Here is a 13972-nt window from a genome sequence, read left to right on the forward strand (position 1 = left end):
CCATCCACAAAAACCAGCAAAGGGATCAAATAAAATAATTTAAAGAACAGATGTTTCAATGAGGAGAAACAGAAAGAAAGAAGGACACAACGTTCCGTTTTGAGAGAGAGACTCGGATGAACTCTGAAACATGGAAAACGTTGTTTGAATCAATCCTCAGGTGTTTTGACCAGAAATTCCAACAGTGAAGACAACCATGACATACACCTTATGGTCAAAAGATATATACAGCAGGGGCAAGAAAGTATTTAGTCAGCCACCAATTGTTTTGCAAGTTCTCCCACTTACAAAAAGATTCCAAGCATAGAGAGGCCTGTAATTTTCATCATAGGTACACTTCAACTATGACAGACAAAATTCCAGAAAATCACATTGTAGGATTTTTAATGAATTTATTTGCAGATTATGGTGGAAAATCAATCAAAAAAGACAAACAGTTCTTGTGTTGTCGTTGCTTCCAGAGGCAGTTTTGAACTCGGTAGTGAGTGTTGCAACCAAGGACTATTTTAACACACTTCAGCACCCGGCGGTCCCCTTCTGTGAGTTTGTATGGCCTTCCACTTCGTGGCTGAGCCGTTGTTGCTCCTAGATTTTTCCACTTCACAATAACATCACTTACAGGTCACGGGGGCAGAAAGTTGACGAACTGACTTGTTGGAAAGGTAGCATCCTATGACGGTGTCCCATTGAAAGTCACTGAGCTCTTCAGTAAGCCAATTCTACTGTTTGTCTGTGGAGATTGCATGGCTGTGCTCAATTTTATACTCCTGTCAGCAATGGGTGTGGCTGAAATAGCCAAATCCACTAATTTGAAAGGCTGTCCACATACTTTTGTACGCAAAAATATAGAGAGAACATGCATAGCACTAGAGAGGGGTGGCCAGGGATGAAAATGTTCCGTAATCGACATCATGAGTAATGTGACAATGATGACATCACCAGGGTGGAGGTCTCTGATTGGCTGTTGGCTGTCTTGTCAGAGGGCATGTTGGCTATAAAGTTGGGAGTTACAAAGTGACTAACATCACACACCTCTGGGGCCACTGGTTGGGAAGGAGGTAAGGATGGACAGAGAGTGAGAGCGAGAGAGTGAGAGAGCGAGATATTCCAGGGTCTTCAACATCTCTCTCTTTTATGTAACTCTCTCTAACTATCTCTCTATTACTCTCTCAATCTTAGGTGGAGGTAATAATGGAGAGATGGAGGGTCACCAGATTCTCTCTTTTATGTATATTTCTCTCTCTCTCTCTCTTACTCTCTCCGTCTTAGGTGGAAGTAAGAATGGAGGATGTAGGGTCTCTATATAGCATGATGGAGAGATGGATCTCTCTCTTTGTATATACGCTGTCTATATATATATATATGTCACTTTATATGTCACTCAGTCTCTCTCTCTCTAACCTGGGAGGTAAGGATGAAGAGGGATCCTCCTGAGTCTTCAGCATCTCTCTCTCTCGTGTATCTCTCTCTCTCTCTCTCTCTCTCTCTCTCTCTCGTGTATCTCTCTCTCTCGTGTCTCTCTCTCTCTCTCGTGTATCTATCTCTCTCTCTCTCGTGTCTCTCTCTCTCTCTCTCTCTCTCACTTATTATCTCTCTCTCTCTCTCTCTCTCTCTCTCTCTCTCTCTCTCTCTCTCTCTAACTCTAAGAGGCTCTATCTCTCTCTCTCTCTACTTATTGAGAACTCGTGTGTCTCTCTGGGCTCTCTCATCATCCTTCAACCAGCTCTGGCCTCTATTCTCTCTCTATGTGATCACGGTGGTGGGGAGCTCTCTCTCTCTCACTCATTATCTCATCTAGCCTGGCTCTTCAGGGAGGTAATGATTGTAAGATAAGCTCCTGGTTCTCTCCTCCTCCATCTCCCCCACCTTCCCCAGTACAGTATGTTTGAGGTGAATGAGAACTACACGCGTGTGTCAGAGTTTGTGATCGTGGGCTTCCCGGGGCTCCATCCATCCTTCAACCAGCTGGTGGCCTGGTTATTCTTCTTCGTCTATGTGATCACGGTGGTGGGGAACATCCTGCTGGTGGTGCTGTTTGCCCTGGAGCGCAGCCTGCAGAAACCCATGTACATCATCATGCTCAGCCTGGCTCTGTCAGATATAGGTAAGATACTCAGCCTGGTTCTGTCAGATATAGATAAGATACTCAGCCTGGTTCTGTCAGATATCAGTCAGTAAGATAGCCTGGTTCTCAGCCTGGTTCTGTCAGATATAGATAAGATACTCAGCCTGGTTCTGTCAGCCTGGTTCTGTATAGGTAAGATACTCAGCCTGGTTCTGTCAGATATAGGTAAGATACTCAGCCTGGTTCTGTCAGATATAGGTAAGATACTCAGCCTGGTTCTGTCAGATATAGGTAAGATACTCAGCCTGGTTCTGTCAGATATAGGTAAGATATCAGCCTGGTTCTGTCAGATATAGGTAAGATACTCAGCCTGGTTCTGTCAGATATAGGCAGACAGAAGAGAGAAGAGACAGAAGTCATCAAGACAGAAAGGTTATCCTGTTAAAATGTGTGTCTGTAATGACATGTGACCATAAAACTTCATGTTCAAATGTGTGGCCTGTTCTCCAATCTGCACCAAAACATTCACTAATCAATTGGTTCATGTTTCTTTAATAATGTTGAAATGTTGTGCTGCTTGTCCATGTCCCAGGCGTATGCACGGTGTCCCTTCCCAAAGTGATAGCTCGGTACTGGTGGGACGACGCTGGCATCTCTTTCTATACGTGTCTGATACAGAAACAATTCATCCACTACTTTGGAACACTCACCTCTCTCATTATGATGACCATGGCTATGGACCGATACCTGGCTATCTGCTTCCCTCTCAGGTAACATAGATCTACCTAACCCTAACCCTAACCCTAACCCTTACCCTAACTCTATCATCATGATGACCATGGCTTTGGATCGATACCTGGCTATCTGCTACCCTCTCAGGTAACATAGATCTATTCTACAGTGAGGGTGAAAAGTATTTGATCCCCTGCTGATTTTGTACATTTGCCCACTGACAAAGAAATGATCTGTCTATAATTTTAATGGTAGGTTTATTTGAACAGTGAGAGACAGAATAGCAACAACAAAATCCAGAAAAATGCATGTCAAAAATTGTATAAATTGATTTGCATTATAATGAGGGAAATAAGTATTTGACCCCCTCTCAATCAGAAATATTTCTGTCTCCCAGGTGTCTGTTATCCTCTAGTGACTCCCCATCCCGCAAATAGGGAGCCTATCCTCAAGCTTATAATCATCGATTTGACACTTTAATTAGCATAATCAATAATTTGTGTAAACGGACATAAATATTCCTAGAAAATATTCCTATTCATAGCAGATGTCCAGTTTTTCCTGAAAATCACAAGTGAAATATATTGAGACACAGCTTAGCCTGTTGTTAATCACCCTGTCATCTCAGAGTTTCAAAATATGCTTTACAGCCAAAGCTAGACAAGCATTTGTGTAAGTTACTCAATAGCATTTTGTCCAGCTAGCAGCAGGTAACTTGGTCACGGAAATCAAAAAAGCAATCAAATTAAATAATTTACCTTTGATGAGCTTCGGATGTTTTCACTCACAAGACTCCCAGTTAGATAGCCAATGTTCCTTTTTTCCGAAAATATTATTTTTGTTGGCGAACTAGATCAGTTTGTTCTTCACGTTTGGCTGAGAAATCGCCAGGAAATTGCAGTCACGAAAACTCTGAAAAATATTCCAAATTAGCTCCATAATATCGACAAAAACATGCTAAACGTTGTTTATAATTAATCCTCAAGGTGTTTTTCAAATATCTATTCGATAATATAGTTTTTCAGTAGGACCGATTGGAATAATGGCTACCTCTGTATTTTACACGAGACTCACTCTGGGAGCCATCAGGTGACCAGTTGCGCAATGTAGCCGCTTACGGGTATTCTTCAACATAAATGTGTAAAACTACGTCACAATGCTTTAGACACCTTGGGGAATACGGAGAAAAAGTAATCTGGTTGATAGCCCATTCACTGCTCAAGAGGGACGCATTGGAACGCAGCGCTTTCAAAACATGAGGCACTTTCGGATTGGATTTTTCTCAGGCTTTTGCCTGCAATATCAGTTCTGTTATACTCACGGACAATATTTTTACAGTTTTGGAAACTTTAGAGTGTTTTCTATCCTACGCTGTCAATTATATGCATATTCTAGCATCTTGTCCTGACAAAATATCACGTTTACTACGGGAACGTTATTTTTCCAAAAATGAAAATACTGCCCCCTAGTCACAAAAGGATCTATACAGGTAACGACCTGAGACTAGGAGCACACTCTTAAAGGGAGTGCTCCTAATCTCAGCTTGTTACCTGTATAAAAGACACCTGTCCACAGAAGCAATCAATCAATCAGATTCCAAACTCTCCACAATGGCCAAGACCAAAGAGCTCTCCAAGGATGTCAGGGACAAGATTGTAGACCTACACACGGCTGGAATGGGCTACAAGACCATCGCCAAGCAGCCTGGTGAGAAGATGATTATTCGCAAATGGAAGAAACACAAAATAACTGTCAATCTCCTTGGCCTGGGGCTCCATGCAAGATGTCACCTCGTGGAGTTGCAATGATCATGAGAACGATGAAGAATCAGCCCAGAACTACACGGGAGGATCTTGTCAATGATCTCAAGGCAACTGGGACCATAGTCACCAAGAAAACAATTGGTAACACACTATGCCGTGAAGGACTGAAACCCTGCAGCGCCCGCAAGGTCCCACTGCTCAAGAAAGCACATATACATGGCCGTCTGAAGTTTGCCAATGAACATCTGAATGATTCAGAGGACAACTGGGTGAAAGTGTTGTGGTCAGATGAGACCAAAATGGAGCTCTTTGGCATCAACTCAACTCGCCTTGTTTGGAGGAGGAGGAATGATGCCTATGACCCCAAGAACACCACCCCCACCGTCAAACATGGAGGTGGAGACATATGCTTTGGGGGTGTTTTTCTGCTAAGAGGACAGGACAACTTCACCGCATCAAAGGAACGATGGATGGGGCCATGTACCGTCAAATCTTGTGTGAGAACCTCCTTCCCTCAGCCAGGGCATTGAAAATGGGTCGTGGATGGGTATTCCAGCATGACAATGACCCAAAACACACGGCCAAGGCAACAAAGGAGTGGCTCAAGAAGAAGCACATTAAGGTCCTGGAGTGGCCTAGCCAGTCTCTAGACTAGACCTTAATCCCATAGAAAATCTGTGGAGGGAGCTGACGGTTCTAGTTGCCAAACGTCAGCCTCGAAACCTTAATGACTGGGAGAAGATCTGCAAAGAGGAGTGGGACAAAATCCCTCCTGAGATGTGAGCAAACCTGGTGGCCAACTACAAAAGAACTGAGTCTGAAACATCTGACCTCTGTGACCTCTGCTAACAAGGGTTTTGCCACCAAGTACTACGTCATATTTTGCAGAGGGGTCAAATACTTATTTCCCTCATTAAAATTAAAATCAATTTATAACATTTTTGACATGCGTTTTTCTGGATTTTCTGTTGTTGTTATTCTGTCTCTCACTGTTCAAATAAACCATTAAAATTATAGACTGATCATTTCTTTGTCAGTGGGCAAATGTACAAAATCAGCAGGGGATCAAATACTTTTTTCCCTCACTGTACCTAACCCTAACCTTGACTCAAGAGTATAGACCCTGTCTGAGCTATATCGTATTGTTTTCAGGTCTTACCAAGGATCAATTTACTGTTTGATTTTGAATTTTAAGACCCCTTGAAACGTAATATTTTTTTTTTTTTTATGTGATGAAAAAATAGTTTTGGCCTTACTGTTATTAGCCCATACAAACACAATGAATAACAGATACACTGCATGGGACAACAGCTGGTCCTTACTGTTAATTGTCTATACTTTGACCATTTCCAGGGCCTTCCTCTGACACCACCTGGTATAGAGGTCCTGGATGGCAGGAAGCTTGGCCCCAGTGATGTACTGGGCCGTACGCACTACCTTCTCTAGCGCCTTATTGTCGGATGCCGAGCAGTTAACATACCAGGCAGTGATGCAACCGGTCAGGATGCTCTCGATGCTGTAGTACTTCTTGAGGATCTGGAGAGCCATGCCAAATCTTTTCAGTCTCCTGAGGGGGAAAAGGTGTTGCCCTCTTCATGACTGTCTTGGTGTGTTTGGACCATGATCGTTTGTTGGTGATGTTAATGGGGGCCTGTTCAGCCCTCCTTTTACTACAGTCTATGACTAGCTCATTTGTCTTACTCACATTTAGGGAAAGATTGTTGTCTTGGCACGACACTGCCAGGTCTCTGACCTCCTCCCTGTTGGCTGTCTCATTGTTGTCGGGGTTCAGACCACTGTTGTGTTGTCAGCAAACTTAATGATGGTGTTGGAGTCGTGCTTGGCCACGCAGTCATGGGTGAACAGGGAGTACAGGAGGGGACTGAGCATGCACCCCTGAGGGGCTCCTGAGGGGCCCCAGTGTTGAGGATCAGCAATGCAGATCTGTTGTTGCAGATAACCACCTGGGTGCGGCCAATCAGGAAGTCCAGGATCCAGTTTCAGTGTTGTATTTAGTCCCAGGGTACTTAGCTTAATGATGAGCTTTGTGGGCACTATGATGTTGAACCTTAGCTGTAGTCAATGAACAGCATTCTCACAAAATGTCGGTGTTCCTTTTGTCCAGGTGGGAAAAGGCAATGTGGAGTGCGATTGAGTTTGTGTAATCTGTGGAACTGTTGGGCGGTATGCGAATTGGAGTGTGTCTAGGGTTTCTTTGATGATGGTGTTGATGTGAGTCATGACCAGCCTTTCAAAGCACTTCATGTTCTACGGGGCGGTAGTCATTTACGCTACCTTGCTATCTTGGGCACAGGGACTATGGTGGTCTGCTTGAAACATGTAGGTAATACAGACTCGGTCAGGAAGAGGTTGAAAATGTCAGTGAAGACACTTGCCAGTTGGTCTGTGCATGCTCTGAGTACACGTCCTGGTAATCCATCTGGACCCGCAGCCTTATGAATGTTGAACTGTTTAAAACCTGTTATATAAAGATAGGGCTGACTACTGCCCCCTCTGGAGGAATTGCGTGCCCATAGTAAACAGAAAAAAAATCTGTCAAAAATTGCTAATATATGCATATAATAATTATTATTGAATAGAAAACACTCTAAAGCTTCTAAAACCGTTTAAATTATGTCTGTATGTAAAGCAGAACTCTTAGGGCAGCCATTCTCCCAAACTCTCTCTTGTCATCAGAAAATTTGGCCCAACTTTGACATCATCGCCCCCACCCTTCCCAAGCAGCTACAGACCCAGGAACAGTTTCTCTGTCTTCAGTGCGATGTCTGCTTTCAATGGGGCTTCTCATTGTGAGAATCGCACGTTCACGAGACTTCTGGTGGGCTGAAACCTTCCGGTCGCGCGAAAAAACAGGTTACTCTCATGCGCGCTCGGCTCAGGTGCTCTCTTTCTTCCAAGATTGACTAAACAATGCGTGTGTTTCTGTTCCTGCTAAGGATTGTTTTCCACCTTTATAACATGCTAAAGCTTGATTCTGAACATAGTTTGACAAGTTTAGTCGACATATAATATGTAATATCCACTTGAATTTTGGCTGCATTTCAACCGAAATATGTCGTGTTTGATAACCGAAAGACACAGACTTCAAAACTAAACTGTTTTTGGTAAGTATAATTCCTTCCAGGTCTTCTGATGGAAGAACATCAAAGGTAAGAGAATATTTATGTGGTAAATTTGGGTTTCTGTGGACTCCAAGATAGAGGAGCCATAATGCTAATTTCTGAGCGCCGACTCATATTATAGCCTAGTGAACGAATTCTGTAATGTTAAAAATAAATGTAACACAGCGATTGCATTTAGAAGAAGTGTATCTTTCTATATATATGTAGAACATGCATATTTAGTCAAAGTTTATGATGTGTATTCCTTGTTAGCTGACGTTATCTGCCGGAGCTATCGTCATTTCTCAGGACATTTGAGTAGCATTTTTTGAACAATGCGTCATTGTAAACAGAGATTTATGGATATATATAGCATATTATTGACAAAAACATAAATGTACTGTGTAACATGTTATATTACTATCATCTGATGAAGATTTCAAAAGGTTAGTGAATTATTTTTCTTTTAATCCTGCGTTTGTTGATTGCATATTTTGTTCAACTTGGCTATGCAAATTAGCTGTGTCTTCGGTGGTGGTTTGACATAAATATGTGCTATGTTTTCACCGTAAAACATTTTAGAAATCTGACTTGCTGGGTAGATAAACAAGGTGTTTATCTTTCATTTGAGCTATTGGACTTGTTAATGTGTGGAGGTTAAATATTTTTAAGAATATTTTTTGCGTTCCATGCGCCACGTTCCATCTGAACGTGGGAGGAGGAGTTCCCAAATGGGAACACTGAACCTCAACAGGTTTTAAAGGTCTTGCTCACATCTGCTATGGAGAGCGTGCACAAAAAGCTTATCTCTCTCATATTTTGTGCTTATATCCCATTTGGTGAGCATTTCATCTTTGCCAAGATAATCCATCCACCTGACAGGTGTGGCATATCAGGAAGCTGATTAAACAGCATGATCATTACACAGGTGCACATTGTGCTGGGGACAATATAAGGCCACTCTATGATGTGCAGCTTTGTCACACAGCACAATGCCACACATGTCTCAAGTTTTGAGGGAGTGTGCAATTGGCATGCTTACTGCAGGAATTTACACCAGAGCTGTTGCCATAGAATTGATTGTTATTTTCTCTACGATAAGGCATCTACAAAGTTGTTTTAGAGAATTTGGCATTACGTCTAACCGTCCTCACAAACACAGACCAGGTATAACCACGCCAACTCAGAACCTCCACATCCGGCTCCTTCACCTACGAGATCGTCTGAGACCAGCCACCCAGACAACTGATGAAACTGAGGAGTATTTCTGTCTGTAATAAAGCCCTTTCTTGAGGAAAAACATATTCTGATTGGCTGGGCCTGCCTCCCCAGTGGGTGGACCTGGCTCCCAAGTGGGTGGGCCAATGCCCTCCTATGCCCACCCGTGGCTGTGCCATTTTTGAAATTGTTGCATTTTGCATTTATATTCTTGTTCAGTCTCCTGTAGATATATCTACCTGTAACTATCTGTATTTCCCTCTCAGGTGTTAATATGATAACGACCAACCTTTTACAGAAGGCAACTCACAGATAACTCTCTGTCTTTTTTTTCTCTCTTTCTCACCCCCTATCCCACCCATCTCTCCACCCTCTCCCACCCCTCTCCCTCCACTCGCCCCCTCGCCCCCTCGCCCCCTCTCCCACCCATCTCTCCCCCTCTTCCACCCCTCTCCCCCACTCTCCCCCTCGCCCCCTCTCCCACCCATCTCCCCCTCTCCCACCCCTCTCCTCCCCTCTCCCCCCACCCCTCTCCCACCCATCTCCCCCACTCTCCCCCTCGCCCCCTCTCCCACCCATCTCTCCCCCTCCCTCCCCCTCTACCAGGTACACAGAGCTGATGACCAACAGGACCATGTCTCTCCTAACAGCCCTGTCCTGGGTGTCAGCCATGATAGTACCAGGCATCACCACCATCCAGACATCCCAGATGCCTTTCTGTGGGCCCAACCGCATCATCCACTTCTACTGCAACACCGTGTCAATGAACCAGTCAGTGTCCGCATCCCAAACTGCTCCCTATTCTCTTTAAAGTGCACTACTTTTGACTCCTAGTGACTTTACTGTTATACTTGATGTATATACACTATATGTATTTTTTTTTAATGATCAAATAAATTCAGTCAACCAACCAACCACCCACTCACTCACTCAACAGGCTGTCGTGTGCTGACATCTCGTCCCAGAGCACAGTATCCGTCTCACTATCCATGTTCGTCCTCTTCCTCCCCTTCAGCTTCATCGTCTTCTCATATGTCAACATCATCGTCAGCGTGATGCGCATGGCTAACGGACAGGTCAGAATTCCGGAGGTGTGGAGTGTGAGGGTGGGGTGTGCATGGGGAGGAGGGGTGGGTGATGCAAGGGGGCTGGGTGGGAGAAGGGGTGGGTGATGCAAGGGGGCTGGGTGGGAGAAGGGGTGGGTAATGCAAGGGGGCTGGGTGGGAGAAGGGGTGTGGGGTGCAAGGGGGCTGGTTTGGAGGAGGGGTAAGGAGGGGTGTGTGAGGAGGGGTGTGTGAGGAGGGTTGTGTGAGGAGGAGGGTTGTGTGAGGAGGAGGGTGTGTGAGGAGGGGTGTGTGAGGAGGGGTGTGTGAGGAGGGGTGTGTGAGGAGGGGTGTGTGACTCCACCACTAAATGTTTATGAGCATGGTCTTATTTCTATTACGAGCTCAACGTAACATCAATAGGTTTAGGCTACTACACATGATACTCTAATTCTCCCTATACCCAACAGGAGGTTGCTACCACATAGCCTATGAATGAAAGTTTACACAGGTCGAAATAGGAGTAATCAAGCTGACAGTGACATTCAATACCACCTTGCACACTCTTGCCTGTGTCTAGTTGATCTAGGGTGTAATCATTAGTCCAACAATTGTAAACAAGAGTTTCTATTGGACAAGTTCAGCCATGTTCGTCCCCATTTCATTCCATTTACTTCCTTTTAATAAATGTTTTTCAACAGAATCTACGTAATGAATACATCCCTGATCACACGCAAACACAGATCACTTTCATAGCAGCCACATACAAACAGCATGATCACTTTGCTTGTTGTATAATTCCTTCTCGCATCTACATGCTCTCTTCCTCTCATCCTTTCCCTTCACTTGCACAACACATCAGCTGTCTGTGACCAGATGGGAAAAAAAAAATCAAAGCCACCCTTCATTTGATAACCATTAACTGCTACACACCACCTACATTATTGTCACCATATTAGCTAATGTCATAGTCAACATAGCTACTAGATTTTACACGCTAGTAAACCCGGTACAATCATGCACTACAGTCTACAGTCAGCAAGCAGTTTAGCAGTTACATCGGAGGGACCCGGTGGCAATAAATTAATAAAATCAAAAGGTTACATTGACTTGGAAGAGTGCCAGTGTTGGATAGCCATAGCCAGCTAGCTAACATACCATCTCTCTTTGTTTGAACTGGGTGTTTGAGTAGGCTAAAGTAGCTAGCTTCATTTTCTAGCTAAGTAAGTGAACGTGAAAAAAATACAATGAAATATAGCTAGCTCTCTCTCTCTTGCTTCTCCTTCATTTGTTCAAAATTGCTCAAGATTTTTCTTTCTTTCTCTTTGAGTTAACTACTCACCACATGTTATGCACTGCAGCGCTCGCTAGCAGTAGCTTATGCTTTCAGTACTAGATTCATTCTCTGATCCTTTGATTTGGTGGACAATGTCAGTTCATGCTGCAAGATGACTTCCTCCAGGAGTTATCATAATTACTGTGTAACTCTATGGAAGGAGGTGAGAACCATTAGCCTCCTAGATTTTGTACTGAAGTCAATGTACCCAAAGGAGGACGGAAACTAGCCATCCTCCGGCTACAACCTGGTGCTACCCTACAAAGTGTTGTTGAGGCTACTGTAGACCTTCATTACAAAACAGTGTGCTGTAATCAAATATTTGCTGACGTGAATATATTTACTACAGTTTTATCTAAAAATTATAACTTCAGGGCTTTATCATTCTTATCTAAACTAAACCTTTCCTCTAACCCACTACTCTCCCCTCTCTAACCCAGGGCAGGGTGAAGACCTTCTCTACCTGCTCTTCAGGGCTGTATCATTCTTATCTAAACTAAACCTTTCCATCTAACCCACTACTCTCCCTTCTCTAACCCAGGGCAGGATGAAGACCTTCTCTACCTGTGCTACTCAGGGCTGTATCATCCTTATCTAAACTAAACCTTTCCTCTAACCCACGACTCTCCCCTCTCTAACCCAGGGCAGGATGAAGACCTTCTCTACCTGTGCTACTCAGGGCTGTATCATTCTTATCTAAACTAAACCTTTCCTCTAACCCACTACTCTCCCCTCTCTAACCCAGGGCAGGATGAAGACCTTCTCTACCTGTGCTACTCAGGGCTGTATCATCCTTATTTACTACATCCCCCGCTTCATAGTGAACGCTACACCCATCAACCCCAACCTGACCATGACCCCTGACCTCCGCATCGGCCTCACCCTTTTACACAGGTAGGTAGACCACAGATTAGAGAGTTGGGCTGGGAACCCAAAAGTTGCTAGTTCATGTCCCGGGCCGGGCGATGCAAAAGTGTGGAATGATCTGGCTATTTTGTCAGATCATTACTACCACTGCCGTTGTGCACTTATCCCAAAAACAGCTATCCATCCAGGCGCTCCCCCGTCTGAAATAAACCCCTTCTGTCCCTCTCTCCCCCTCCTGTCTGTTTCTCCCCCTCCGCTTCATTCCTGTCTCCCCTCCTATCCCTGTCCCTCTCTCCCTTTCTTCCCTCCCCTCCTGTCCCCCTCTCCCCTCCCGTCTTGTCCCTTTCTCCCCCTCCCCTTCATTCCTGTCTCCCCTCCTATCCCTGTCCCTTTCTTGCCCTCTCCCTTCTCCCCCTGGCATCCAGAGTTGGTGGAAGACCTTCTCCACCTGTAGTTCCCAGCTGTGTATCATCTCTCTGTACTACGTCCCCCGGTGCTGTGTCTATACCAGCAGCATCATCAACTTCTCCATCAGCCAGGACTTTGTTATCAGCCTAACCCTGCTCTACAGGCAGGTAGCTTAGAGGTTAGAGAAGTGGGCCAGCAACCTGATGGTTGTCAGTTTGAATCCCATGTTTGCCAGGGACAAATGTGGTTGGGAGTGGTGGGTTGCTGGTGTCTGTGTCCTAGATGCCATCACCTGCTGTTGTGCCTTTGAGCAAGGCAATTAACCCCTAAATGCCTCACTGGGCACTACACTAGTAGCTACCCATTGCTCCAGCCCCTGTGTGTGTGTGTGTGTGTGTGTGTGTGTGTGTGTGTGTGTGTGTGTGTGTGTGTGTGTGTGTGTGTGTGTGTGTGTGTGTGTGTGTGTGTGTGTGTGTGTGTGTGTGTGTGTGTGTGTGTGTGTGTGTTAATAAAGTATTATTCTTATTCTACAGTCTGCTGCCACCCCTAGTCAACCCCTTCATCTACTGCATCCGCACCAAGGAGATCAGGGCTTTCCTGGCCAAGTGGGCCAACCGAGGGCAGTCCAACGCACATCACAAACCCTGCATCCATCCCATAGCCTGCTGACAGGCACTCAGGCAGCCTGCCGCTTATAAAAACACACAGGAGGCATTATGACTGCATACATCTCCTGTTCTCTCACCTATGAAGGAAGCCATTGGCCGAAACGTCATCTGGTCATGCAGGTGATGAGCCCCAGATCTGATATGTTTTCATTATTATTATTGAATATGGTAGACAATAAACTTTCACACTTGTTTTTGCTGTCTGGTAGTTTGTTTTTGTTCCCATATACTGAATGTGCTGTGAAAGAAGAGACTACACCACATTCAGACAGCAACAATCATCTTCATTTGAAATGTCACATCACTCAAATAAGACTGATGTCATCAAATCACATTTGATACGTTTTCATACCTGCAGTTTAACCCTTAAAGGGGCAATCCAGAATTGGTACATCATTATTTTACTTTGAAAGGAATCATATATTAGCCGTGGATTCTTGAAGATTATCATTTATAAATGCCCCATGAGCTGAGTTCAACGGCCGTGCCTCATCAGAAGAGACGTACCCCGTCAGAACCCAAAATATAAACTTGTTTACTCCACATGTTTAAACAAGGTCAATGTAAATGCACACTGTATAGTTTCAAACCATGTTTAAAACTAGACTTTTGATCTCATGGATGCACTGTAAAGGCGTTGCTGTGAATTTGACAGTAATTTACAAGCAGCTCATTGGTAAGTAAGTTACTGTTTATCATATTGCAGTAAACCTACTAAATCATCTAAATGCTGTAACAAAGCAAGTACTG

General features: G+C 44.3%; 1 protein-coding gene across 1 annotated transcript; it reads left to right on the forward strand.

Moving 5' to 3' along the window:
- Positions 1 to 1881: 1881 nt before the first annotated feature.
- On the forward strand, positions 1882 to 13348 carry LOC124007449 (olfactory receptor 1-like). Its single transcript, XM_046318022.1, has 6 exons — positions 1882 to 2104; positions 2658 to 2835; positions 9507 to 9671; positions 9838 to 9976; positions 12572 to 12717; positions 13088 to 13348. Exons 1-6 carry the CDS (start codon positions 1882 to 1884, stop codon positions 13221 to 13223), a joined length of 987 nt encoding a protein of 328 aa, XP_046173978.1. The 3' UTR covers positions 13224 to 13348.
- The last annotated feature ends 624 nt before the right edge of the window (positions 13349 to 13972 follow it).

The sequence above is a fragment of the Oncorhynchus gorbuscha genome, linkage group LG20 (assembly GCF_021184085.1).
Source record: "Oncorhynchus gorbuscha isolate QuinsamMale2020 ecotype Even-year linkage group LG20, OgorEven_v1.0, whole genome shotgun sequence".
NCBI classification, from domain to species: Eukaryota; Metazoa; Chordata; class Actinopteri; order Salmoniformes; family Salmonidae; genus Oncorhynchus; species Oncorhynchus gorbuscha.